The sequence below is a fragment of the Rhizopus delemar genome, genomic scaffold (assembly GCF_000149305.1).
Source record: "Rhizopus delemar RA 99-880 supercont3.3 genomic scaffold, whole genome shotgun sequence".
NCBI classification, from domain to species: domain Eukaryota; kingdom Fungi; phylum Mucoromycota; class Mucoromycetes; order Mucorales; family Rhizopodaceae; genus Rhizopus; species Rhizopus delemar.
The window spans coordinates 2,310,883-2,337,390 of record NW_027137829.1 but is presented as its reverse complement, the minus strand read 5'-3'; the positions used below and the strand labels follow the sequence as shown (position 1 = coordinate 2,337,390).

Below are 26,508 nucleotides of genomic sequence, written 5' to 3'. Positions count from 1 at the left end.
TTACTGAGCCTACTCACACTTATGCATCCATTATAGCTCAAAGACAACTGACTATGGCCCTCAAAGGTGGTAAACAAATCATCGAAGATTACGATATGGTTGATAAAATAGCAAGACATTGCAATGCAACACTTGTAGCTAAGCAGTCTGCAGAACAAGAAAGCAAAAGACTCTATATAGCGGCTTACATATACCGTCAATCTCTTGAAGATATGAAAACCAAAAAAGTAAAATCCCAATGTATAGTGATTGGGTTTGAATCACCAAATATACTATTTCTCTATTTTCCAAAGTATGATTTGGAACTTCCTATTGCTTGCAATGAAAATTCAATGCCCGGAAGTAACTCAAATCAAGGTGTTTTCGATCCTGAACTGAAACAAATGTGCTTGACTTGGAATATTGATAAAAGAACATTTTCTCAAAAAATAGAATTCTTGTCCAAAATTTCAGTCAATTTGTATGTAGACATGCAAACAGTACGTCCTTTATTCTTTGTAGAACTCTTATGCAATTAAAGAAAGTTTCACATGTTTTAGCTGAAGATCTTTTTTGTCCCTATTTTGCTGCGGTAATTTTAATATTATTGCCGCAGCACAGATATTTATTTGTATAAATAAATTATAGTTTTCTGCATTATATTTTCTAAATAATGACGACCGAGTTGTTTGTGCGTAATTTGGATAAGTTTAATATTACTTTGGAAGAAGATGCTGCAGAATATATAAATGGCATGTTGAATGATATGTCCTTGAATGAAACAGATGAAATTAAAGAGTCTACAGAAAGCTTCCTTATCGATGCCAATATTGATGAAAAAACTAGAGACGAGTTCTACAAAATGCTTTTTGCCGGCAGATCCTCAAAGGGAGCAAAGTTAGAGCAGCATGAGCAGCCAGTACGTCTTTTAGATCAAAAAGACAGGAAGGCAAAGGTAAGCGTTAATTGAAAGGATTGTGTTCAAAGCTAAAAAAATATAAATTGAAACAGTTGACGAATGAATCACATGAGTCTAACGATTCAAGCAACAAACAGTTGAAAAGCGCAACAATAACACCAAGGCAACCGAGAAGACGCGGAAAATTGAAGGATCAAGAAAATGGCGAGAAAGAACCAGAAATAGTTGCTATCACTCAACAAAGTCGATTTCATACAGAGACAGTAGAAACTTTAAATAAAGAACTAGACTTGCACGGTGTTAATATTACCATCAACCAAAATGACCTGTTGGTCGACGCTCATTTGAAATTGAAGGCCAATACGAGATATGGTTTAGTTGGTCAAAATGGTGTTGGAAAATCAATATTGTTAAAATGCTTGGCGGACAATATCATGGTGGGCTTGCCTCAGAATTTGAACATACTTCATATCTCTCAGCTTGAAGATTTTGATGAATCCAAAACAGCTGTAGAAGAAGTTTTAGAATCCGACAAAAAAGCAACTGCAGCATTAAGAGAATATGAGGGTAAGATATGCAGTTTAACAAAAAAAAAAGAAGCAATTAAACCAATACCATTCTTGTAGTTCTCCATGCAGTGTTGGGTGATGATAGAACACAAAAAGCTAACAAAGATCTCAACCATGTTGTATTTTCCATTATGCAATCTCGTCTTTCTGAAAAAGTAGAAAATGCAGCAAAAATTGCCACAAAGAGATCCGGATTACGTGGTCGAGAAGCAAGAAGAGAATTGATAAAGTGTGAAAAAGAACAGACAGAGTTCAATAAACTTGATCCTCAAGCCTATATTACCTCTGATATGGTAAATGATATGATTTCTGAGGTGTATGAAAAAGTACAATTGATAGACCAAGGCGAACGAAAACACCGAGCACTAAAGTTACTCAAGGGTCTTGGCTTTAGTGAAAAAAACATAAACTCACCTCTTACCGTTCTTTCTGGCGGTTGGCGCATGAGAGTTGCCTTGGCGAAATCGCTCTTTTTGAAGCCTGATATCCTTCTTTTGGACGAACCTACCAATCACTTGGACTTACCGGCTATACTGTGGCTTCAAGAGTACATCATTAATGAGACAAATGATATGGTAGTTGTTGTTGTTTCCCATGATCGTGAATTTTTAAACAATGTAACAGATGAAACTATTATTTTCAAAGACAAGATTCTCAAATATCATGCTGGAAATTACGAAGATTGGGAAAGAAATACAGAAGAGCAAAGGATTCGTAAGCAAACCTTGCTGGATGTAAGTCAAATCTTTTTACATGTGCATTTTCTTTATACCAAGTCTTTCTTTTTCTTATCATATACAGAACACAGAAAAACGTAGGAAGGCTATTCAGGCAAGTATACAGCACAATGCTCAACAAGCAAAGGCTACTGGTGATGATAAGCGACATGGGATGATTAATTCTCGAAAAAAGAAGCTTGAAAGACTTGGTATGGAAAAAACAGAGGATGGCAAACGTTTCAAGGTTAGCTATAGAGCTGGTTACCATTCTTCTAGCCATGCAGAAATAGTTGTCGAGAAAGGTGTCAAGACAGCTTCTATCAAGCTACCGCAACCTACTGCACTCCGTTATCGTGGCCCAGTGCTTACTATGAAGGATGTTACCTTTCGGTACAAGGGAGATGCAAAAGACGCCATAAAAAAGTTTTCGATCAATATTGAGCCAAATGCAAGGATTGCCTTTATTGGCCCCAATGGCTGCGGAAAAACAACGCTTCTGAACATGTTGACCGAAAAAACGCAGCCAACATCTGGTGAGGTCTACCGTCATTCTTTGTTGCGTATTGGTTATTTTTCTCAGCATATAGTCGATCAACTAGATATGGATATCTCTCCAGTAAAGCACATGATGACCCAGTACCCTTCGCTTTCAGAACAGGAATGCCGTGCGTATTTTGGTATGATTGGCATTACCGGTAATGTTGTTCTTCAAAAGATTCGATCTCTGAGCGGTGGCCAGCGAAGCCGTATTGCCCTTGCTTTGATTCTGTATGAGCAACCGCATGTGCTCGTGCTTGATGAAATCACAAATCATTTGGACATGGGAACTGTAGGAATGTTGGTTGATGCTCTTGAAGAATATTCAGGAGCAGTTGTATTGGTCAGTCACGATGTCTGGTTTTTAAAACAAGTATTTGAGGGTCCATTGTATGATGACAGTGAGAGCGATAAAGAATCTCAAGATGACGAAGATGAATTTAATAAGCAAAATGAAATCTATGTTATTGAAAATGGCAACGTTAGGCGATGGGAGCAAGGGATTGATGTCTATGTAGCTTCTGTCTTGAAAAAAGTAAAGAAGAATAAATGACCCAGAAGTTCTTGATTTGCCAAAGCAAACGATAAAAAACATATTATGTCCTTTTGTTATATACTATTTAAATAAGCTTAACCAAAAGGGGGAAAAGAAATCATTAGAAGACATGTGAATCACTGAAAAGTCCTAACTGCCCATAGATTGTTCCTCATAGAACCATGCTTAAAGGTTTAGTGGTAATGATAAAGGTGTTGAAAATGATTACTTTTAATGGTAGGCTCTTTTTTCTTTTTTCTTAAAAAATCAAAATTACAAAGGTTGAATTAGAAAAGAAATTGCTGTTTTGTATGTTCAATCTAGCATTTTGAGATTGTACAGTCTATGCTGGACCCTAACCATTATTAACGTCCTCATCTGTAAAAACCATTTTTAATGTAGGACGGAAAAATAAAAGAAAAAAAAAGATGGTTGAACAAATAGTTGTAGGCTTATTATATGCATTTTTTTAGTTGAAAATTTATTTAGAGGTTTATATCAGTTTACAATATGTAAAGTCCACTTTAAATAGAGAATTTTACTTCAAAATGCAATAGATTATACAATAGATTAGAGGTCATATTAAAGTAAATATGATAAACAAAGAACAAATGAGGGACAGAAGAGTTTCCAATCGAAAAGTGAATATGCAAAACATAATTTATTCGCATCTCTGGAACGCCTCAATCTCAGATCGCTTTCCTTGCTCAAGTTATGCAGCGAATTTGCCCATGTGAAATGGTACGGAATGTTATCCCATATAGTCTCTTTCGGGTTTAACGGGTCCACTAAGCTAAGAAGCAACAACTCAGTTAGTCTTAAGCTACAATGTGAATACTACAAACTGTTTGCTGTTTGAATTGTCTGCCTACCTAACGCTTCAAGATATCAAACTATCAGATCAAGGGCTCTTGATGTAAAAAAAGATATTTTCAGAAAAGGAGCAAAGTAAAACATCTTTTGCAACACACATTTACAAATGAGAACAAGTGCATCAAAATATAGTTTTTGATTGCAGCATCAATAGAGCAAGCAGATACAGTGTCAAGAAGTTACCAATATGAAACATAAAAAATTCTAAGAGAGGCTATGAAAGTAATAAGAGTAAAGATAGTTTGATATAAGCAGGATTTAACTATTGCTTTTAAGAAAGCATTGTTATTTATTCGTTCACTTTAAATAAGAGAGGAGAAAACTTTTTGACGAACCTTCTTGCTTGAGTGTTTTTTTTTTTTTCACTTTATTAAATGAATGAACTCATTTTTTTGTTTGCGCATTGAATTTAACGAGATTTTAGGTGTCTATAGTAAAATCAACAAGGAATAATTCCTGGTCTTTTTTTTTTTTTTTTTTTTTTTTTTTTTTTTTTTTAATGTAACGCTCACTTTTTAGCTTATATAAACAGTTAAATGCTTCTTTTATGTTATTTGAAGAAAAATGAGATGATAAAGAATCTTCTTCTGGGTGTAATGTACGCTGTGAAAAACAAAACATTTCAAATAAATCAAAATAAATAAAACATTCTATTGATATAACTTTCAAGGATATTTTATTGATGTTAAATTACTTAAATTATATTAATAGCTGTTAAATAAAGCAAACAAATAATCAAACGCTATATATTTTAATATTTAATAGCTTTTGCATAAAGATCGGATTTTTATACTACACTCTTGTGGGTAATTGAAAGGAAAAAAAAATTATGAATAACAATGGCATCAAACCAATTCAAAAGAAAGACGGGATATGTTTTTGATAATTGCTTACATTTAACTACAGTGATGGTTACTCTTATTGTTTAAAAAGTTCTTGTTATGCCTTTAAAGTTTTTATGATTACGGCAACTAATAAGAACATAATACGATAAAAAATAAATTAAACAACACATCATCAAGAAAAAAAAAAAACATTTGACATAAATTCCTTCAAAAAGTAAATAGTACAAAAGTATATCAAAGTACTAACTTTTAAAGTTTATGACCTAATAAATCATTTCATAGATTACTTCATTGAGTATTTAGTAAGAAATTATATTAATTTATGCACTACATTGCCTTTTAAAATATTAAGAATGATTTACAGCAAATGATACGTGCAAAAAGTAAAATATTCATTTGTTTATTAATGACAAAGCAAAGGAAAAACACGTTACTTTAATTCTTAAAGTCTATTTTTCTACAAAGCAAATCTTCGTTAACATAATTAACTACAAGAAAATGAAAGTACATCTGATCCCAAAAAGAAACTCAGCAGGCAAGTTGTAAAAGAGATATGATCTACAGATACATATTTTGATTTCAATCCTTTAATGGATCAAACTCTACTTTCAAAGCACTCCTATTATAAGATATTAAATAGTGAAGAATAGAAAAGGATGTCATCATTACCCATAATTCATTTTATAGCCACTTGACGAAACATGATCTAGCCGTGTCTTTACATGTTCTGGTCCAACAATTCTCATTGATTACCATTGCTTATATGTATGAGAGAAAAGAAGTAAAATTTACATGAAATATGAAAAAAAAAAATACGCGAAAATCAAAAAGCAAATTTCATTACACTCTATTTTATGAGACCATTAATCAAAACTCACCCTTTTTTCAGTACTGCGATAGCAAAGTAAGCTATTAGAAAGACTTACAGTTCAATTAATAAATGCTTTTAGCAAATAGTATCTCCGTAACCAATTTTTTTTTTTTTTTTTTTTTTTTTTTGTGTATGAGGGATTTTGTTCGGATGTCGCATTTTTAGCTGGTCGTCATACATAAGTAATTTCTGACTAATATTTGCTCAATTTGCATAGCAATATCCAATAGTGATTATGTGTATATGGTTTATAAATGAATATCGAAAAGAAGGTAGATCGCTTTAACGTTTTACGAGATGTATAGATTTCTCTTATTCAGTGAACTGTCTTGTCTAATGTAACACAAATGATGAAATTTTGTGTTCCCATATATTGAAAGACGATAATAATCACAACAGCAGACGTCGATGTCGGTCAATGTTCTATCAGCAGCATCAACAATAGGCCATTCCTTTTTTAATATAAATAAAAAATATTCTTTGAATCACTAAATATCTTTTCTTATTTTAATATATTCTTTCTGATCTTATACCTAAATTACCACGAATTAAGATCCCTTTATTATTCTTTGTCTTTTACAAAACGATCATACTCTAAGCTTTATAAATCTATAAAGATCTGATGGTTACTGCTCAAAGCGAATTTAGTCTATCAAAAGAGCTGTTAAGCGTCCAATCAAGTTAACTAAACCCAAGTCATACAAGGCTCCAAACTTCAAATTAGACAAATCTACTTTGCTTTGATACAACCCAAATCTCAATTATAAAGTTACGCTACTAAGTAAATGGTCTGGATTATGAATGAATTATTCATAAACCACGGCTACGGAAGTATAAAAATAATGAATACTTCCAGCTCATAAGAAAAGCAATGGAGATATATTATTAAAAGTTGACATATAAAATGTCATGAGAAATAATAATCTATGAAGGAAAAAAAAATGCAAGTATTATTTTTTGATTGGCACAGCAACCCTTATCTTTGAAATATCTTGCCTAATAAAGCTGATTTCTGTATATATAATTTACATTCTATTCAAATACCTCAAATAAAAAAAAATTATCTTCTTCATAACTAAAAATAATAACATTTGGGAATCACGGCTGTAATTTCGTCAGTATTTCTTTTAAATCAGTTTCTTTTTCTTATTTAAACAAGAGGGGGGTTTTTTTTTCTTAATGAATTAGACCATTTTACTATTTAATAATTAATTTATCCGAATCTTTCTACTTTTAAACTTTCATTTCTTGAATCTGAATTGACATAGACATCAAGCCTAAACTTAATTTTAGATGGTTAATCACATTAAGCGGTGGGAATAAGATATTGTTACTGATAGTATCATTGTTATAAATACAAGAATTATAATTTATAAAATCGTAATGAATAAATAAAGAATATTTCCATACTATTTTAGTATACACACTTAACAGATCTGATTACTTTGATTTGAAATGGAAAAAAAAAAGATAAGTTGAAGATCAAAATTTCGGACCATTTATTTATGTCCTGAGTTTGAAGCTGGCTGTTCCTTTGATCCGGATTTCGGTCAGATACATTACCACTTGATTTTTGGTTTTTCTCTCAATATCAATTAATCTTGAAACGGAGATTTTTTCTGCAGAGAAATGAAAATCCTCTTGAGTAACATTCAGGATGTTCAGCTCTCGTGCTTTTTTTAAAAAAGATGTGAGTCGCGTAACCAAAATGATTGAAATTAGTAATAAATATGGTAACTGAATCCTATCGTCCGGATTATAAAAAAGGTTATCAAAAAACATCCACAAGTATTCTCGGTTCATTTCGCAGTCTTGTAATTTATCATACTTCTTTTTTATTTTAATGGTCCAACAATTTTATACTAAAGAAGTATCCTTTATCTTCAATATGTTTTTAATTAGTAATAGTAGGACAAGCTACCATAAAATGCTGTTTATGCGAAATGTAATCCTTTGTAACTACTTGAACTATTATTGAAAAGGATAGTCTGTTTATGAGAAATAGGTTTAGATGGTTTAAATTATTTTTTGTTTGTAAATGAATAATAGTATCTTTTTTCTAGACAGGTTATATACTGGTGCAATATTCGGAAGAACCGATAAGCTTCATTTATTTAACGCCCAGTTGCACAACCAATATGTATCTTCACAGCAAGTTGTTCCTATTTGATTTCTGTGATATCAATTTTCGAAATTAAAGGGGAAGGGGGTTCATTGATAACCAATAGAAAGCGAATGCTTATGCATTGGTTTGTTTCAAAGCTATGTTTTTGGAAAAGTATTTACCGAGAGTGGGAAAAAAATGTTCCATATTTAATGATCTGGGCAAAATGTAGTATTAAACCGGAGTTATTTTATTACTAAGTAAAAAACCATTCACCCAAACTACATGAAATGATTGTGAGCAATAAAATGTCATTTAATTCAATGTATAATAACTATATCAACGAGAATAACTTGGTATGCTAATATACACTTTGTCTGATTTGATAATCATATTAATGATATGCCTTTGTACAACTAAAGACAATGGTTTTACCGCAAATGTTTAAAGGCACCTAATTTGTTATTCGGAATTTGAAGATATGGCAGAATTGTTCAGGCTTTGTCAACTTTTTCCGATCACCTATTAATAATAAAAAAAACTTATAAAAGAAGGCAATTCTTGAACTTTCCAAGAAAAAAGTTTTTTTTTTAATTTTTTCACTGTCTTCTTTACTTCTTCATATACCTGCATTTACTTTTTAATTATTTGCATAATCTCTTTTACTTTAATACATCAATCATCCTAATACAAAAGTAATTTGATCCAATATGGATATGCCACTGCAACCAATGCTCTCGGTACACACTGACCGGGATGAAGAATTTAGACAAACACATCATTCATCAGACGAATCAACCATTGAAGAAGTACATCAAAAAGAAGAAACCAACAGTGAAAAAGAATTCTCTAGTCAAAACCATCGCGGTGACTTTGGTGAAGTCAGCGGAAATGCAGTGAACATTCAAAATGCCATGTCCAACTACGAAGAACTCCGCAGAGAATTAACAACTCAGTCTCGTATGTCACGTATCAAATCCACTCATGCCTCGGATGCTGTTGATGTTGCCGAAAAGGGAGATGTCAAGGACTTTGATCTTACCGAATTTTTGAGTGAACAAAATGATCAATCCGCCAATGCCGGTATGTATCCCAAACATATGGGCTTGATCTGGAAAAATTTGGTTGTCCAAGGTCTTGGTGCTGATGCAAAGGTGATTCCAACAAATTGGACCTGGATCAGAGATACCATAAAGTTCTGGAAATGGGGCAAGCAAGTTGGTAATGATTTCACTATCTTGAAGGGCAACGATGGTTTCTGTAAGGATGGTGAAATGTTGCTTGTTCTCGGTCGTCCTGGTGCGGGTTGTACAACTTTACTTCGCGTCTTGGCAAACATGCGTGCCTCTTATACAAGCATTGAGGGTACTGTGTCCTATGGTGGTATTGAAGCTCAAGAATTTTCCAAGTATTACCGTGGTGAAGTTTGTTATAACGAAGAAGAAGATCTTCATTATCCTACCTTGACTACCAAGCAAACTTTGAGCTTTGCCTTGAAGAACAAGACTCCTGGTAAACGTCTTGAAGGCGAAACTAAAAAGGAATTTATCAACAAAATTCTTTACATGCTTGGAAATATGCTTGGTTTAACAAAGCAAATGAACACCATGGTCGGTAATGCCTTTGTTCGTGGTCTTTCTGGTGGTGAACGTAAGCGTCTTTCGATTGCTGAACAAATGACAACACGTAGTTCTATCAACTGTTGGGATTGTTCTACTCGTGGTCTTGATGCCTCCTCTGCTCTTGATTATGTTCGTTCTCTTCGTATCATGACCGATATCTTACACAAGACTACTGTTTCTACTCTTTATCAAGCATCTGACAGTATTTTCCATCTTTTTGATAAAGTCATGGTTCTTGATGAAGGCCGTTGTATTTACTTTGGTCCTACTGCTACTGCCAAGTCTTACTTTGAGGAAATGGGTTTCTACTGTCCTGATCGTAAATCTACACCTGATTTCTTGACTGGTCTCTGTAATATGAATGAACGTGAATACCGCGAGGGTTATAAGAACAAGGTCCCTGTCAATTCGGTTCAATTCGAAAAGGCTTACAAAGAATCTGCTGTTTACAGTGAAATGATGCGTGAACGCGACGAATACGAACAAAAGATTAATCAGGATCGTCCTGATGAAAAGTTCCGTCAAGCTTTCGCCGAAGCTCATCAAAAACATGCTCCTGTCCGCTCTCCTTATGTCGCTACCTATTATCAACAAGTCAAATCCCTTACCCTCCGTCAATTCCAACTTATTTGGGGTGATAAGGGTGCTTTGATCTCTCGTTATGGTGGCGTTGTTGTCAAGGGTCTTATCATGGCTTCCGTGTTTTTCAAGATGCCTCAAGATGTTACCGGTGCTTTCTCTCGTGGTGGTTCTTTCTTGTTCTCACTCTTATTCAATGCTTTAATTGCTCAGGCTGAACTTTCCGCTTTCATGCAAGGTCGTCGTGTATTGGAAAAGCATAAACACTTTGCCCTCTACCGTCCTTCCGCTTTCTATATCTCTCAAGTCATTGTCGATGTGCCTCTCGCTATCGTTCAGGTTTTAATCTTTGAAATCTGTGTCTACTTTATGATGGGTCTCGTACTCGATGCTGGAAAGGTAAATATAAAACACTTTATTTTTTTTGTAGTTTATTAACAAACTTTTCATCTAGTTCTTTACTTTCTTCATTATCTTGGTTGTGACTAACTTGTGTATGAATGGCTTCTTCCGTTTCTGGGGTGCTGTTTCACCAAACTTCTTCACTGCCTCTCAACTTTCATCCATTTTGTTGATTGCTGCATTGGTCTACTCTGGTTATCAGATTCCTTATGTCAAAATGCACCCTTGGTTAATGTGGATCTACTGGATCAATCCCCTTGCTTATGGCTACAAGGCCTTGATCTCCAATGAATTGACTGGCATGGAATTCTCTTGTGAAGGTGTTGGATCTATTCCTTACGGTGCCTCATACACTAATGATGCTTACAAGACCTGTAGTCTTGCTGGTGCTACCCCTGGTGCCAATTCTGTTCTTGGTGATAGTTACCTCCACTATGCTTATGGTTACGAAACCTGGCAACGTTGGATTGACTTTGTTGCTGTTATTCTCTTTTTCATCTTTTTTACTGTTTTGACTGCTCTCGCTATGGAATATGTTGATCTTCAAAAGGAAGGTTCTATTACCAAGGTCTACAAAGAAGGCAAAGCTCCTAAGGAAATGGATGAATCCAAGGCCATGGAACAAGTTGTTCTTGAACAAGATGAAGAAATGGAAGCTGTTACTACCGGTACTACTTTCTCTTGGCATCACATTGACTATACTGTCCCCGTTAAGGGCGGTCAACTTAAACTCTTGAATGATATTGGTGGTATTGTCAAACCTGGTCATCTCACTGCCTTGATGGGTTCCTCTGGTGCTGGTAAGACTACACTTTTGGATGTTTTGGCTCAAAGAAAGACTATTGGTAAGATTGAAGGGCGTATTTACCTGAACGGTGAACCTCTTGGCCCTGACTTTGAACGTACGACTGGTTACTGTGAACAAATGGATGTTCATAACCCTAATGCTACTGTCCGTGAGGCCCTCAAGTTCTCTGCTTACCTTCGTCAACCTGCTGAAGTCCCCAAGGAAGAAAAAGATGCCTATGTTGAACAAATCATTCGTTTGATGGAAATGGAAAAGATTGCTGATGCTCTTGTTGGTGATCTTGAAGCTGGTGTTGGTATCTCTGTTGAAGAACGCAAGCGTTTGACGATCGCTACTGAACTGGTGGGTAAGCCCAAGCTTCTTTTCCTTGATGAACCTACATCTGGTCTTGACGCCCAAAGTTCTTACAACATTGTTCGTTTCATTCGTAAACTTGCTGATGCTGGTTGGCCAGTTCTCTGTACCATCCATCAACCTTCTGCTACTCTTTTCGAGCACTTTGATCACTTGGTTCTTTTGGTCCGTGGTGGTAAGACTGCCTACTTTGGTGAAATTGGTAAAGATGCTTCTACAATGATCAGTTACTTTGAAAGAAATGGCGGTCCCAAGTGCTCTCCTAGTGCTAACCCTGCCGAATATATTCTTGAATGTGTTGGTGCTGGTACTGCTGGCAAGGCTACCAAAGATTGGTCTGAAGTCTGGAAATCTTCCCCTGAAGCCAAGGCCTTGGAAGAAGAACTTGAACAAATTCATCAAACGATCGATCCCAATCGCAAAAACAATGCTAGCCCATACTCACTTTCTTTCTTCCAACAATTCTGGCTTGTCTACAAGCGTATGAATGTCTCTTGGTGGCGTTGCCCTACCTATAACATGGGTCGTCTCTTTAACGTCTGCTTCATTGGTCTTCTTTCTGGTTTCTCTTTCTGGAAGTTGGGTAACACACCTTCTGATATGCAAAATCGTATGTTCTCTGTCTTTACCACTCTTTTGATGAGTAACGCTTTGATTATTTTGGCTCAACCTCGTTTCATGCAAGAACGTACCTGGTTCCGTCGTGAATATGCCTCTCGTTACTATGGTTGGGCACCGTTTGCATTATCCTGTCTCCTTGTAGAAATTCCTTATCTCATCTTCTTCTCCACCATCTTCTTGTTCTGTTTCTACTGGACTGCTGGTCTTATGAACACCTCCGATCGTGTTGGTTTCTTCTATATCCACTTTATTGTTTTCTTGTTCTACTCTGTTTCACTTGGTTTCACTATTGCTGCATTCTCAAGTACTCCTCCTATGGCTGCTGTCATCAATCCTTTCTTTACTTCCATTTTGATCTTGTTTGCTGGTATCATGCAACCTCCTTCTGCTATGCCCAAGTTCTGGAGCTCATGGATGTATTGGGTTGACCCTTATCATTATTTGATCGAAGGTCTTGTTGTCAACGTCATGGACAGTATCCCTGTGGTATGCGATGCTTCTGAATTTGTAAAGATCCCTATTCCCGATGGTACAACTTGTGGTAGTTATATGGCTGACTTCTTCAATGCTGGTGGTAATGGTTATGTTGAAGATAATAATGCAACTGGCTCATGTAACTACTGTAACTACAAATATGGTAATGAATTCTATGAAGAAAGAATTGGTTGGAACTTTAGCAATAGATGGCGCGATTTCGGTATCCTTTGTGCATACTGTGTCTTTAATATCTTTGCTTTCATGTTCTTCGTATTCTTATTCAGAAAGGCCAAGCGATAAACTCTTTAAATATTTTAGAATTCCCTCTTTTATACTGTACATTATTACATAAATTGAAAATAAAATAATTAATTAGACAATAATTAATTGAATGTAAAGTGAAATGAGCTTTTCTATTGATATTCAAATTCAAATGAACATATTAGATGATATGGAGAAGATTTTATAATTTTAATAATCTTATATAAAGATATGTTTAACTAGAACTCTGTCTTTTTTCCAGCATACGCCTTTTTTACGGGTAATTGAGGTGGTTGTTTTTGCAATTGTTGCTGCGGTTGCGGTTGCTGTTGTTGTATTTGCTGTTGCTGTATTTGCTGCTGCTGTTGTTGTTGTTGCTGCTGTAAATGAAGCTGTTGCTGTTGTTGTGGCTGCTGCTGCTGCTGTGGCTGTTGTGGCTGCTGTATATCTTGTGGTTGTTGTGTGTTGTCTATTATGCTTACAGCATCATCGACAGCAGCACCTATTGAGTTTTTCCTTGCTTTTTTTACTTCAATGGATTTCCTTCCTTTTTTCTCTTCAGCCACTCTCTTTTTTTCTTGTTTTTCTTCCTCCTTTTGCGCCCTCAAATCTATACACACATAAATAATATGAATATTATTTTTTATGCAATAAATAAAGATGTTTTTTTCTTACCTTCATTTGCCTTTTTTATTGCTGCAGATGCATTTTGCTCAAATTCACTTGCGGCCTTAAAATCAAGCATTTGGACTCTCTGTTGTCTCTGAAAGCCTCTAGGTACACTTGCTGAAGTTCGGCTACCACTGGGAGTACGCTGAATAGGTTTACCAGCAGATCTTGGCTTTGGCTTTGTGATAAACAAACTAGATCCACCTGCAGGAGCAGCTCTTGGTGGAGGTGGTCGAATAGGTCTGGGGAAACTGCCAGAGGTAGGTGTGGTGGGGGGTGAAGCAAAGCTGTTGAATGGATTGGGAACATTAGAAGTGGGAGAAGTGAGAATACGCTTTCCCATTCCTGTTATATCTGCCATACTAGGTCTTTTTTGAGCCGTCATGGTGGGTACATCTGCTCCTTGTTCTGCGCGTTCTTCTCTCTCTGCTAGTGCGGCTAGTTGGTCTCCAGGACTGATTGCGTGAATACGATCTTCTACATTTTCTGTTAACACACAGTGCCGTGTGGTTGTTGGTTGCCATTGTGTAAAATCAGGTGAGACATTAGATGGCACAGGACGTACTTTAGGATCTAATATCATATATTCTGGGGAGTGAAAGCTAATACCATGTTGTTTGACTATTATAAAAAATTAGATAATGAGATTAGGTTAGGTGTTTTTTTATTTATTTACTGAATGACTTGAGTTTGTTCAAGACTGAATCAGAATGATCCCAATGTTTAATGTTGTCAATGTTCAAGCTTTGTGTTTCAGGATATGTTTCAAGGATATTAGCCATGATATTTACAAAATCATCGTCGTCAGTATTTGCTATTTTACAGATCTAACAACATATTGGTAAACAAAAGGAATCTCAGTAATAAAACTTTTTTCTTTCTCAAACCTCTACAAAACTATTTTTCAAGGCAGTCAAATCTCTAGGCTTAAAGTGCAAGGATGACAATAAAAGGTCTAATTTGGTTCGTTTATCTAATTCTGTAAAAGAAGTTGCAGCCATTTCAATTACATCGTCTGAAAGTTTTCCAGCAACATGAGCACTGTCCCAACCAGTCTTTGGTTCTTTTGAAATGACAGACTTTATGAAGTCCACTGGTTTTTGTTCATAAGCCATTTTATAAATAAATGAGTTAAAAAAAAAAAAAAAAAAAAAAAAAAAAAAAAAAAAAAAAAAAAAAAAAAAAAAAAAAAAAAAAACTATCTAAAATCATATTTTATAGACGCGTCACATAAAATTCTTTATTTGTAACCTTTGATAAAGCATAAATGTACATCGGATACATCGTCAATAATACGAGCATAATTGTTTTCTATTGCTTCCTGACGCGTGTAAAGATATGGTTGATATTCTTCAAAAGTAGTATATGTAATAGATTCGTACTCTCGTAAATACTCATCTCGTAAATTGCTACTAACTTCAGTAGGAGGTTGTGTTGTGAATGCAATACTATAGATCATAATATCGACCAAGTGAGGATGATAGTTAATGAGATTAGGTATAAAATCACTAGATAACAGCAGTCTTGATGTGGATATGTAAAGTGATTTTAATTCTGGCATGCATATGGCAAAATACGACCAAACACGTGAAGGAGCATGACAAGGAAACCTCTCAAACTCTCTTGAGATTGGGTAATGCTTTCTAAATGCAATCGAGAGAACGCGCATTTTTTGAAGACTAGTGATCGCCATCACACAACGTGCAACCTGTTCAGGATAATAATCGTGTATAACAATAGCTAATTTTTCTAAAAGAGGCGAAGATTGAGTGATTTGTTCCAGTGCACAGCAGTTGATAGAGTCTGTGAGTGCCAATTGGGTCAAATGACATGCAGCTGTGATATATATGTGTTGATGTATCACTGTCGCTCTTGAATTTTGAAAGTGAAACGGATGAAGGAAATCAAGGTGAGATATAGCCAATAAATGAGTGATGTTTGTTTTAACTCGTGCTTTGGGTTCAATCAAGACTTGTCGAAAAAGAAACCGTCTTAAATTAGGATGAAGTAATTCAATTATGACTTTTAATGTATCTTCTTTGATCGTGCAGTCTACTAGAGCTAAAGAAGTAAGTTTTGGCTTGTATTGGTAGATGGCAGCGAAATCATCAAAGGTATCTTGGCAATGGCTGATAAAGAGCTCTTTCAAGTGAGGGCAGTGTTTGAAGAAATATCTCAATCCATAATGTTCTGTTCTAGGTGATGGGTGAAAGTCGATACGTAATGCTCTTAGATTAGGCACAAGTTGAGCCATCAGACTTGAGTTGGCTAAATCAAAATGGGGACCGGTTGTCAAGTTTCTGTATAAGGAACATATATGGTCACCAAGAACAAAATTAGATGATAACGCAGTAGGTGTAGAAAGTAAATCTGTAGCCATTTGAATAGCTTCTCCCTTCTTTACATCGTACTCTCGGGGTAAAATGAATTCTTTGTGTTTCCAAAGAAAGGGTGCACAGAGTTTATACAGACGTTGGCAGGATAAAGCAATATATTTCAAATGTACATAATTGTGTTCAGGGTAGCACCAACCAAGAAAATCTGCCTCATCGTATGGCTTTATAGAGGATAGATGAATGATATGTTCAATTATTTCGCTTGGCAAACTTAAGAGACGGGACTTCATTTAAAAAGAAAAAGAAAAAGAAAAAGAAAAAGAGAGAAAGCGATAGATGCCATATTATATTTCATACAAAATAAACACATGACCATTATTATTTATATAATATCTGTATTTACAGGTTGATCAAAAAGCACTTATTTTATATGCAGTATTCTTGATCGATTGTACTTAAAAACCATATCAGGACTTTAAAAGTATACCAATTGAGTAAAGTATACTCATACAGAAAAAGATGATTATTAGCAACAACAAAAAAAAAATATTAATATAATCCAAGATTCATAGACATCAAAAAAGAGAAGTGAGATTTGAAACACTTTTAAACGTAGTTATAAAGCCAGAATCATGCACTGTCCACTTATTCTTGCTTTGAAATCACTTGTTTAACACAAGACACATTTTATATCATGAATTCTTAAACCTGTTTTTCTTTGTTGCTTTACGTATTAGGCCTCCTTTTTTTTTTGCCTTTGTGGGCAAGGATTGCTTTAGGCTTAGAGCGATAACAGATGCATTCTCCCAGTAACCTTGATATATATCATAGGTGTCTTTATAAGTTAAGTCTCTAGTAAACTTCTATAAGAGTATGGCAAAGTCTTTAGGAATACACGACTATTGCAAGGACTATTCAACCAGGTCAAAGTAAAGGAACATAATATCAACAACAATAAAAGCAACTGTTCTTCTTTTAGGAATATTTGATATTTGGTCATAAAAATTTGTAGTAGCTCTCCAAAATCTAGCAATTGGCTTTTCCTATATTTGGTTATAATCCTTCTGATGTGCAAACTGATAAATAAAGGGCTTCATTTAATATAAACGCGTTGTTTATCGGAGTAGAAAATGATGAAAGCACTTTTTTGCTTCGAAAAAATGTTTTTTCCCTCTTTTTTCTCTACAATAAATTAAAAAGAAAAATGTACAGTTCTGATGAAGAAGATCTTGAATGTCCTCTTTGTATGGAGGAATTAGACATTGCTGATAGAAATTTTAGACCTTGTCCATGTGGTTATAAGGTGTGACACTAAAAATAAAACAAGAAAGGAATGTAATTAAGTAAAAAAAAAAGATTTGTAGATTCTGTTGGCATCACATTAGAGAGAATCTTAACGGGAGATGTCCTGCTTGGTAAATGGATCTAGGCCTGTGAAATGGACTCTGTTATCTAACATTCTCCTTTTTTAGTCGAAGAGAATATTCTGAACAAATAGCAGAATTTGAACCTATTAGTGCTGACGAGTAAAGAGAGAGCTTTCTTTGTTATTATTCCTTGTACTAAACTTCTTTATTATATAAATAGAATTCAAAGAATTAGGAGGGAAAAGAAAGAAAAGGAACGTCAACAAAAAGATATGGAAGCAGCTAATCGTCGTCATTTGGCTAACATGAGAGTTGTTCAGAAAAATCTTGTTTATATTATTGGCCTTCACCCAAAATTAGCTACAGAAGAGGTAAATTAACAATGAATATTTTTTCCCTCTTTTCTTATTTGACTAATAAATGGAGCTTTTGTAGATAATTAGATCAAACGACTATTTTGGACAGTTTGGCAAAATTGCAAAGATTGTAATCAACAAGAGACAAATTGCGCCTACCTCGCATGCTAATGGTGCAACTTCTATGCAACCTAGTGCTGCTGTTTATGTAACTTATGTTAGAAAAGATGACGCTGCTAAGGCTATTCATGCAGTGGATGGTAGTGTCATGGCTGGAAGGATTTTGAGGTAAAGCAACAAATATAGGCTATTTATTCGTGTTTTAATGTGATATAGAGCTTCTTATGGTACAACTAAATATTGTACTTATTATCTTCGTAATATGTCATGTCCAAATCCAAACTGTTTATATTTACATGAACCAGGTGAAGATGCAGATACGATATCTAAAGAAGAACTTGCTACTGGGTAAACATAAAAAAGTGTGTATAAAATACCATTTTTTAACGTAGAAATATAGTAAACATCGCATGAGGGATCAAATGTCTTATGACAATAATGATAGCGATGAAGACGATGAAGATTACCCTAGATCATCACAATACAGTTCACCCACCATATCTACTTCCGATTTCCCCCCTGTCTCTTCTGTCATCAAAAAGGCATCAACTGCAGCGGATGAAGAGCGCTCAGCACTTCCTGCTACAGCCTCTTGGGGAAAATCAAGTACACCCGGTACACCTACTACCAAGAGCAGTGCCCTGCCCGATCGCACTTTGACATCCGATGCCTTTGGCCCTCCTCTATCGGTTGCTGTTGCCCAGCAACAACAGCTGCAACAAAAGCAACACGTGTCTCCTACCGTGTTGAAACGTAAATTAGAGAAAAAGAAGCGTAAAGAATTGCTTCAAAAGCAAAGAAAAGAAGAAGAAAAGGGACAGTTGTTACAGCAGCAGCAAGTAGCTAGTCCATCTGAGACACGACTCGCTCAAGAGGCGCAGGAAGAAGAAGAGGATGAAGACGAACATTATCTATTTAACGATCTCGTTCAATTTGTATTGGGTGATGCGTTTGAAGAAATGTGTGTACCAAAGTTGACAAAAGAAGAAGAAGAGCCTATTGGTGTATCTGGGTTACATGAAACGTCATTTGATGATGACAGCCATAACACACCAACGACACCACCTTTAAGCTTAGAACAGTTATCTATAAAAGACGATATGTCACCGTTTGAATTTCTTATACAATCTATCCCGACACCAAAATATACAGGCACGTTTAATCCATTTTCTCATCAAATTTTAAGAAGCAATACTGCTTTATTTGGCTCTCCTGTACGCAAACATTCAAGATTTGGTTTTGCTCAATTTTAATTCTTTTTTTTTTTATTTTTATTTTATACTTTCAATAATAAAAAATTATGGATAATAACATTAGTATCTTTGTTTGCGGTTGTTGTTCTTTTGGTAATAAAGGAAAGCGTATTGCCATTTATTTGGCTAGTTTCTTGGTATAGACATTGGCTAATGTGAAAGACATGAATTAACAACATTAAACAGTTTACCTTTGGTTGGTGGACGTTTATTGACGGTTTAACAGTACTGTCAACTTTACCCGACAGAAAAATGTCTCCAGGTATTGAAGACTGGATACCTGGGATAGTTACAACTTTTGGAATGATTATGTACGTGAAAAGAGGGACTTTTTTTTTCAGCATATATCCTTAGTTTTCAATTATAGGGTTAACTTGATTGATAAAGAGACACTCCAAGGGGGCGTATATGATGAATATGTGACATGGAGAGCAAGATTATTTTTATTTTTGGTATCTCAACAAATAAAAAAAAAAAAGAGGGGTAAAAATTAAAAAAAAAATTATTTAGGGATTTACGATGATGGCGGGTGGAATATCGGGTTCTGTGGTAATATATACATGTACATCATAAGAAAATGCGATTAATACATGTAAAAAAGGCTGTCTTAGTGACCAAATACGTATATGAAGAAGGAATAGATTTACCCAACATGTATCTTGGAATAGCAGATGTTGTTCAATGCGTACTAATTATGTTGAGGTAAAATCGATAGATCAATACACGAATTGATATTAAAATAAGTAACATACAGCACGGCCGTTTTATGGATTGCACAAAATACCATCGAACAAAAATACCATTACATTATTTAAGCTTCTTTATTACAATAAAACGATTATATACACTTGCTTTAAAAACGCAAATCCCAATCAATCTTGGGACCCAACTTGGGTAATACTTCAACTACTGTGTGCATGTCCTTGTCACCTCTACCAGAAAGACAGATCACAATGTCCTTATCCTTTGGTAGCTCTTTGGCTAATTCAATAGCAGCATAGACAGCATGAGAGGATTCTAAAGCAGGGATGATACCTTCCAATTGGGTCAATTTTCTAAATCCAATCAAACATTGAGCATCGTCTGCCACGCGATATTCAGCTCTTCCACAATCCTTCAAGAAAGCATGTTCAGGGCCAACACCAGGGTAATCTAAACCGGCACTAACAGAGTGTGTTTCAATGATTTGACCTTTTGTGTCTTGCAAGAGGTAAGTACGAGTACCATGAAGAACACCAGGTGTTCCCATAGATAAAGTAGCAGAGTGCTTTTCGGTATGAACACCATCACCACCTGCTTCAACACCAACTATGCGAACAGACTTTTCTTCAACAAAAGGATGGAACATACCAATCGCATTAGAACCACCGCCCACACAGGCAACCACAGCATCAGGCAGCTTGCCAGCCTTTTCAAGCATTTGTCGTTTTGTTTCTTTACCGATCACAGATTGGAATTCACGAACGATCATAGGGAATGGGTGAGGACCAATGGCTGAACCAACAAGATAATGTGTGGTGGATACATTTGCAACCCAATCACGCATGGCTTCATTGATTGCATCTTTTAATGTTCTAGAGCCATCCTTGACAGGAATAACAGTAGCACCTAACATTCTCATACGGAACACATTCAAGGCTTGACGACGACAATCCTCTTCGCCCATGTAGACACAACATTCCAAACCAAATTTGGCACATACAGTAGCAGTAGCCACACCATGTTGTCCAGCACCAGTCTCGGCAATGATACGCTTCTTACCGAGTCGCTTGGCTAACAAGATTTGACCTACAGCGTTATTGATCTTATGAGAACCTGTATGATTCAAATCTTCACGTTTTAACCAGATACGAGCACCACCTGTTTCCTCAGTCAATCGGCTGGCGAGCTGGAGTTGAGAAGGACGAGAGATATAGTCGTAGTAAGATTCAAATTCGGCTTTGAAAGCAGGATCATTGATGGCATCGATAAAGCATGTTTCAAGTTGGGTAAGACAGTCCACAAGGGCTTCAGGCACATAGGCACCACCAAAGTTACCAAATCGAGTTTGCATTTGATAAAAGTTCTTGATGTCGTCGGGTGAGAAAGGTCCACGACCAGCAGCATCATTCACTTCCAAATCAGCTTGACCGGCTTCACTGGCGGCATAGGTTTCAATAGGCTGTTTACGTCCACTGACTTCAGCAACATATTGTTGGAGAATTTCAGAAGTATTTTGTTTGTTTTCAAGAGCTTCTCTAGTCAAAGTAATCAAACGAGATCCAATGACAACACCTTCAGCATGGGCACCTACTTGAAGAAAGTGTTCACGAGTAGACACACCAAAGCCAACAGCTAATGGAACGGAGGTATATTTCTTAATACGGGCAATAATTTCAGGTAATTCTGTGTTGACACTATCTCTGGCACCAGTAACGCCCATACGTGAGATGACGTAAATAAAAGAATCTGCAATGGTGGCCAAGAGCTCAATACGCTTCTCAGTAGTGGAAGGTGCAATCAAGGGGACATAGGCAAGACCATACTTGTAACAAATACTGCGGAAGTTGTGTGATTCTTCAGGTGGTAAATCAACCATGATATATCCATTCACACCTGCTTCCTTACAGTCTTGTATCATTTTTTCTTCTCCATAAGCAAGGATAGGGTTATAATATCCCATAAAGACAACAGGAATCTTTAAACCCTTAGCACGAGCATCACGAACCATTTGAAGACACATGGGAATGTCTGTGCCATGTTTGAGTGATTGCTAATGTTTGAGAAATGTCAAAAATTTATCGCAATAAACTCATAAAAAAATACTTACTGTGCTTGCATATTGAATGGTAGGTCCATCAGCCAAAGGATCGGTAAAGGGAATACCTTAAATCTCATATAAGTTTCGCTGTTTCTTCTTTTTTTTTTTTTTATCTTCTTTGTTAATTACCTAGTTCAACAACGTCAGCACCACCTCTTTCCAAAGCTAATAGGTTTTCTACAGTTTCAGCAGGTGAAGGATATCCAGCTGTGATGAAATTAACAAATGCGGGTCGGTCTAAGAAAATAGGATTGTAAGTCAATGCCATCAGTGATAATATTCATGTTTACTTTGTTCTTTGGCAGTTTTAAACGCGTTGCGAAGTCCAGCAGACATAATTATGAAATGTGTTTGATAAAGTTGTCTAAATCGAAAAAAACTCAGCTATTTATGGTGAAAACAAAAAATCTGACGGAGACCAATTTAATTGGAAAAATGAATGAGTCAGGATTATCGTACACCACTAAGTCCTGTAGACCGAAAGATAAATGGTCTTAAGTCCTGTAGACCGAAAAAGTGAAATTGTTTAATTCCTGTATACCATTTTTTGCTAGCATACATTAAACACCATGCTGTGGACGCAAATATATAACAAAATTATACCAAGTCACTCCAGTATAGATGAGATGTACAAGGGGGGAATGAGATTATCACCTTTTTTAGGTAGATAAAGGCTTGCTTTATTTGATTGGACAAGTACAGGAAGCTGCATAAATCATGCAAAATATAAAAATAAAAGATGATTAAATGAGACGTATTTATTGTAAAGCGCGTTGGCTGGCAATATTTAAGAAATTTTGTGCTTGAAGTGCGTTGACTGAAGTTACTTGACCTTGGCCATCTTTAATAAAAGCAGCATTATCAGCCGAAGGAGGCAAAAAGACAACGCTAGTATTTTGAGCTTTTGAAAGATTTGTTAAAGTATCAAGATATCGTATCTGCATTGCTGATGAAGTACTAAGAATATCAGCAGCCTCCCTCATCAATTTGGCAGCATCTACTTCGGCCCTAGCTGTTATTACTTTGGATTGCCCTGTACGTTTCGCTTGTGCTGCTGCAGAAAGAGACTCTTGAAGTTCTTTTGAAAAACTAAAGTCTTTAATCAGAATAGATTCAATCTAACAGATTTGTATAAGTCTAATATTCTTTATCATCATTATCATTTTACCTTGACGCCCCACTCAGCAGCTACACTACCAGTAATCGCTTGAACTTCTTGTGCTATAGATTCACGATTCTCAACACATTCTTGTAACACTTTACCACCCAAGATATGTCGAAGCGTTGTTTGAGTTCTATGAAAAAGATTCCCATTCAGTTTTCTAGGCATTACTTCTTTTAACTCTATTTCTGTATTACCTTTCTATCAATGCTTTTTTGACATCTCTAACACCAAATTGGGCTTGATATGGATCAATGATATGCCAATAAAGAACAGAATCAATTAATACAGTGACATTATCCTTTGTCATGATGTATTGTCGCGGAATATCCGCAATTTGTATTTTTACATCTACTCTTTGTATGCGTTCTGTTACTGGATTGATCTGTAATATGAAAATAAGGTCAAAAAATAAATATCATCGTTTATGAATTCTAATTAACCTTGACAAGGCCTGGATCGACACATTTGTAAAACTTTCCAAAACGAGATATGAGACCTACATGCCCTTGTTTGATAGGTTTATATGGGTTAGGACAGCAAACACAGCAAGGGATCTAAAAAGTACGTTAGCATCTCTTTAACTTTTACTCAAAAGCATTACTGATCCTAATGCGCCAATAATAGAACCTATTCCATTCATCATATTACCGTACCATCCCTATTCTAACTTTATAAGTGAAATCCATTAACAGATATATTCATATGATCTTACGTGTTTAATAGTACTGATATCAAGCTCTAATGCAAAGCTGGGTTGTACACCATTTGTTGCAAAGTCGCCTTTAACCTGCTTGACTGTATGAGATGGTTCACCAGCAACACTTGGACTTGCTTTAGCATCATAACCGCTACGAATCAATGGAGAAGAATCTTGAATACTCATTTTTTAAATAGAAAATAAAAAAAGTCAATAAATTTTTTGATTTGTTAAATATCAAAAAAAAAAAGAGAAAAAAAAAGTAATGAGGAAAAACACAAGAAGGGCTTTGTTTAAAATAACGTTCTTATGACTAGAGTTCTTTTATGCACTGCACAATGGTAACAACAAAAATATAGTAAATGCTGAGCACAGCTGAAAATCAATTTTGGTGTAATTTGCTAAATTTGTAAGAAAATGTTACGAGACGTGTTACAAAAACAAAAAATAAAATGAAATTTAAAGAAATAATAGATGCTGCTTAGCCTAAATGTCATTTTCAGTGCTCAGCAGTTGATCCATAAAGGAAAATCAAGAACAATAAGTTTCATATTTGATATGTTTAGCAAAATATAGAATGATCTCGTTTGTGTAATTTTTATGTGTTTTTTTATTTTTTTTTTTTTTTCTTTATTTTGAAATTCAAAATATAATAACTTTATCTTTTTCATTTTTCATTTTTTTTTTTTTCTTCTATCAACTTGATTCCTAATACTCGAATAATATGAACTCTCAAAGCCACTATAATAAAGCAGGTAAAGTTGATTGTCTTGTTTATCAGATTTTAATTAAATAATATGATTAGATGATATGGTCGGAATAGCAGTACGTGGTGTGCAGCCTTCTTATGCCAGAGAGCTTGATATCAGTAAAGATATTCCTCACGTAAATGCTAACTTATGTCTTTACTATGATTTGACATTTTCTAAAACATAATTATCGTAGGGGTTTTACGAAACAATGATGACTTGTATAGGAAATACAATTGGATTCTTTGGATCAGTAAGAAAAAAGAAAGATTTCTGGGCTTTTGTTTATATATTCACTCTAATGCATATAGTTTCCGTGTATTGTCTGCTGTCCAAATCCATATCAACAAGTCCAGCAAGGTTTGCTTTTGCTTTTTACGATTAAATTTTATCGAGTTCAACTTTTCGATTAGGTAATGTTGGTCTTGTAGAAAAGTTTGGTAAATTCTACAAGTGCATCGATCCTGGGTTGGCAAAGGTAGATATACTAATGTAGCAATGAATATAAACATATTGATCTTTACATATCACAGGTCAACCCAGTCACGGAAGATATAAAACGAATCGACATCACTATTCAAGTAACAGATATTCCTAAACAAGATGTCATTACAAAAGCAAGTAGATTTTCAATGTTTTATTTATATTTTGTTAACATGAAAGGGAATGTGTAGGATAATGTTAGTATATCTATCGAATCAGTATTATATTGGCATATAGTTGACCCATATCAGGCAGTATATGGTGTTGATAATGTTAATCATGCATTGGTTGAAAGGTATAGCCCTGCGATAGATAAAGTCTAAATTAAAGATTGAATACTTAAATTTATTCAAGGGCAAGTACTTCTTTACGAGATGTCTGCGGTGAACACACTGTACAAGATCTTATTGAAAACAGGAGCGCCATTTCAAGTGAACTACACAGGATCATTGGACCTATTGCAAAATCCTGGGGAGTCAAAGTAATAAAGCTACTTTTTATTTGGAAAGGCGTATTAACTTTCTGTTACTAGATTGAATCCACACTCGTTAAAGACATCACACTTTCCAAACAACTTCAGGAATCTCTTTCCTCGGCAGCCCAAGCCAAAAGATTAGGTGAATCCCGTGTGATTAGTTCTAAAGCTGATGTGGAAGCAGCCAAACTTATGCGTGATGCTGCAGATATCCTAAACACACCAGCAGCAATCCAAATTCGTTATTTGGAAACATTACAGGCAATGAGTCGAAATAGCAGTGGACCAAAAACCTTATTTGTCCCTCTTCCTGCTCCAACTACAGGTGGACATTAACACTGATCATTTTTAAAATAAAAAAGTATATCACAAGTATTATGTGTTCACCATCAATGAAAAAAAAAATTAGTGTCTTATGTTTCATTCCTTTTGTCTATTTTTTAATGTGTGTCATCGAATATCAAGTGTATGAGCGTGTGAATATGTGCACGCATATGTTGATGTAAGTATGGAATAAACAATTTCTTTCTTTTAGCCAGTCTTTCCTTGGTGAGCTCCCTAGCTCATTTTTAAAATGCTATTAATGTTGCCTTCCATATAGAAAGCAGTTTCGAGCAAAGCATCATCTTTATCACCCAAGTTTTCCTTAAAGAAACCCAAGTTTTCCTTAAAGAAACGTATAGTATCTTGAAGCATGCTATAGTGAGCCCTATAATCATCAAAGGCATGAGCAACAGCGAAAGGTTGAGCCAAGAAACATTGAGTTTTACGGGTACGATCAATAATGAGTTTGTTTTCTTCAGACAATTCGTTCATGGCTAAAACGGTAATGGTGTCTTGTAAAGGCTTGCTGTTTTGAAGAATTTGTTGAAACTTCAATAGCGACCTTATCATGCTCATCACCAGCAATATGAGGAATCAAGATACAAAACCTGGGATCAAGAGAGCAGGCAGCAGAGTAAA

General features: G+C 35.4%; 9 protein-coding genes across 9 annotated transcripts; 5 read left to right on the top strand and 4 right to left on the bottom strand.

Annotated features, from left to right (window-relative positions):
• Positions 1–652: 652 nt before the first annotated feature.
• On the top strand, positions 653–3,276 carry RO3G_05107 (uncharacterized protein; the record flags this gene model as incomplete). Its single annotated transcript, XM_067659697.1, has 4 exons — positions 653–934; positions 991–1,465; positions 1,525–2,201; positions 2,269–3,276. 4 exons carry the CDS (start codon positions 653–655, stop codon positions 3,274–3,276), a joined length of 2,442 nt encoding a protein of 813 aa, XP_067515798.1.
• Positions 3,277–8,661: 5,385 nt separating this feature from the next.
• On the top strand, positions 8,662–13,114 carry RO3G_05106 (uncharacterized protein; the record flags this gene model as incomplete). Its single annotated transcript, XM_067659696.1, has 2 exons — positions 8,662–10,551; positions 10,607–13,114. 2 exons carry the CDS (start codon positions 8,662–8,664, stop codon positions 13,112–13,114), a joined length of 4,398 nt encoding a protein of 1,465 aa, XP_067515797.1.
• Positions 13,115–13,718: 604 nt separating this feature from the next.
• On the bottom strand, positions 13,719–14,526 carry RO3G_05105 (uncharacterized protein; the record flags this gene model as incomplete). The annotated part of the gene is made up of 2 exons (XM_067659695.1): positions 13,719–14,365; positions 14,421–14,526. 2 exons carry the CDS (start codon positions 14,524–14,526, stop codon positions 13,719–13,721), a joined length of 753 nt encoding a protein of 250 aa, XP_067515796.1.
• Positions 14,527–14,984: 458 nt separating this feature from the next.
• RO3G_05104 (uncharacterized protein) lies at positions 14,985–16,370 on the bottom strand (the record flags this gene model as incomplete). The annotated part of the gene is made up of 1 exon (XM_067659694.1): positions 14,985–16,370. The coding sequence occupies one exon, from the start codon at positions 16,368–16,370 to the stop codon at positions 14,985–14,987; it is 1,386 nt and encodes a 461-aa protein (XP_067515795.1).
• Positions 16,371–17,284: 914 nt separating this feature from the next.
• RO3G_05103 (uncharacterized protein) lies at positions 17,285–19,176 on the top strand (the record flags this gene model as incomplete). The annotated part of the gene is made up of 7 exons (XM_067659693.1): positions 17,285–17,383; positions 17,437–17,495; positions 17,553–17,606; positions 17,668–17,818; positions 17,883–18,091; positions 18,140–18,271; positions 18,324–19,176. The coding sequence occupies 7 exons, from the start codon at positions 17,285–17,287 to the stop codon at positions 19,174–19,176; spliced, it is 1,557 nt and encodes a 518-aa protein (XP_067515794.1).
• A 252-nt stretch (positions 19,177–19,428) lies between these two features.
• On the top strand, positions 19,429–19,882 carry RO3G_05102 (uncharacterized protein; the record flags this gene model as incomplete). The annotated part of the gene is made up of 4 exons (XM_067659692.1): positions 19,429–19,438; positions 19,531–19,659; positions 19,687–19,725; positions 19,788–19,882. The coding sequence occupies 4 exons, from the start codon at positions 19,429–19,431 to the stop codon at positions 19,880–19,882; spliced, it is 273 nt and encodes a 90-aa protein (XP_067515793.1).
• Positions 19,883–20,029: 147 nt separating this feature from the next.
• RO3G_05101 (uncharacterized protein) lies at positions 20,030–22,312 on the bottom strand (the record flags this gene model as incomplete). The annotated part of the gene is made up of 4 exons (XM_067659691.1): positions 20,030–21,928; positions 21,986–22,041; positions 22,106–22,213; positions 22,267–22,312. 4 exons carry the CDS (start codon positions 22,310–22,312, stop codon positions 20,030–20,032), a joined length of 2,109 nt encoding a protein of 702 aa, XP_067515792.1.
• A 422-nt stretch (positions 22,313–22,734) lies between these two features.
• On the bottom strand, positions 22,735–24,024 carry RO3G_05100 (uncharacterized protein; the record flags this gene model as incomplete). Its single annotated transcript, XM_067659690.1, has 6 exons — positions 22,735–23,094; positions 23,145–23,271; positions 23,336–23,523; positions 23,582–23,695; positions 23,743–23,799; positions 23,854–24,024. 6 exons carry the CDS (start codon positions 24,022–24,024, stop codon positions 22,735–22,737), a joined length of 1,017 nt encoding a protein of 338 aa, XP_067515791.1.
• Positions 24,025–24,562: 538 nt separating this feature from the next.
• Positions 24,563–25,881, top strand: RO3G_05099 (uncharacterized protein; the record flags this gene model as incomplete). The annotated part of the gene is made up of 8 exons (XM_067659689.1): positions 24,563–24,593; positions 24,644–24,706; positions 24,784–24,840; positions 25,001–25,065; positions 25,121–25,208; positions 25,308–25,365; positions 25,425–25,551; positions 25,603–25,881. The coding sequence occupies 8 exons, from the start codon at positions 24,563–24,565 to the stop codon at positions 25,879–25,881; spliced, it is 768 nt and encodes a 255-aa protein (XP_067515790.1).
• Positions 25,882–26,508: the final 627 nt, after the last annotated feature.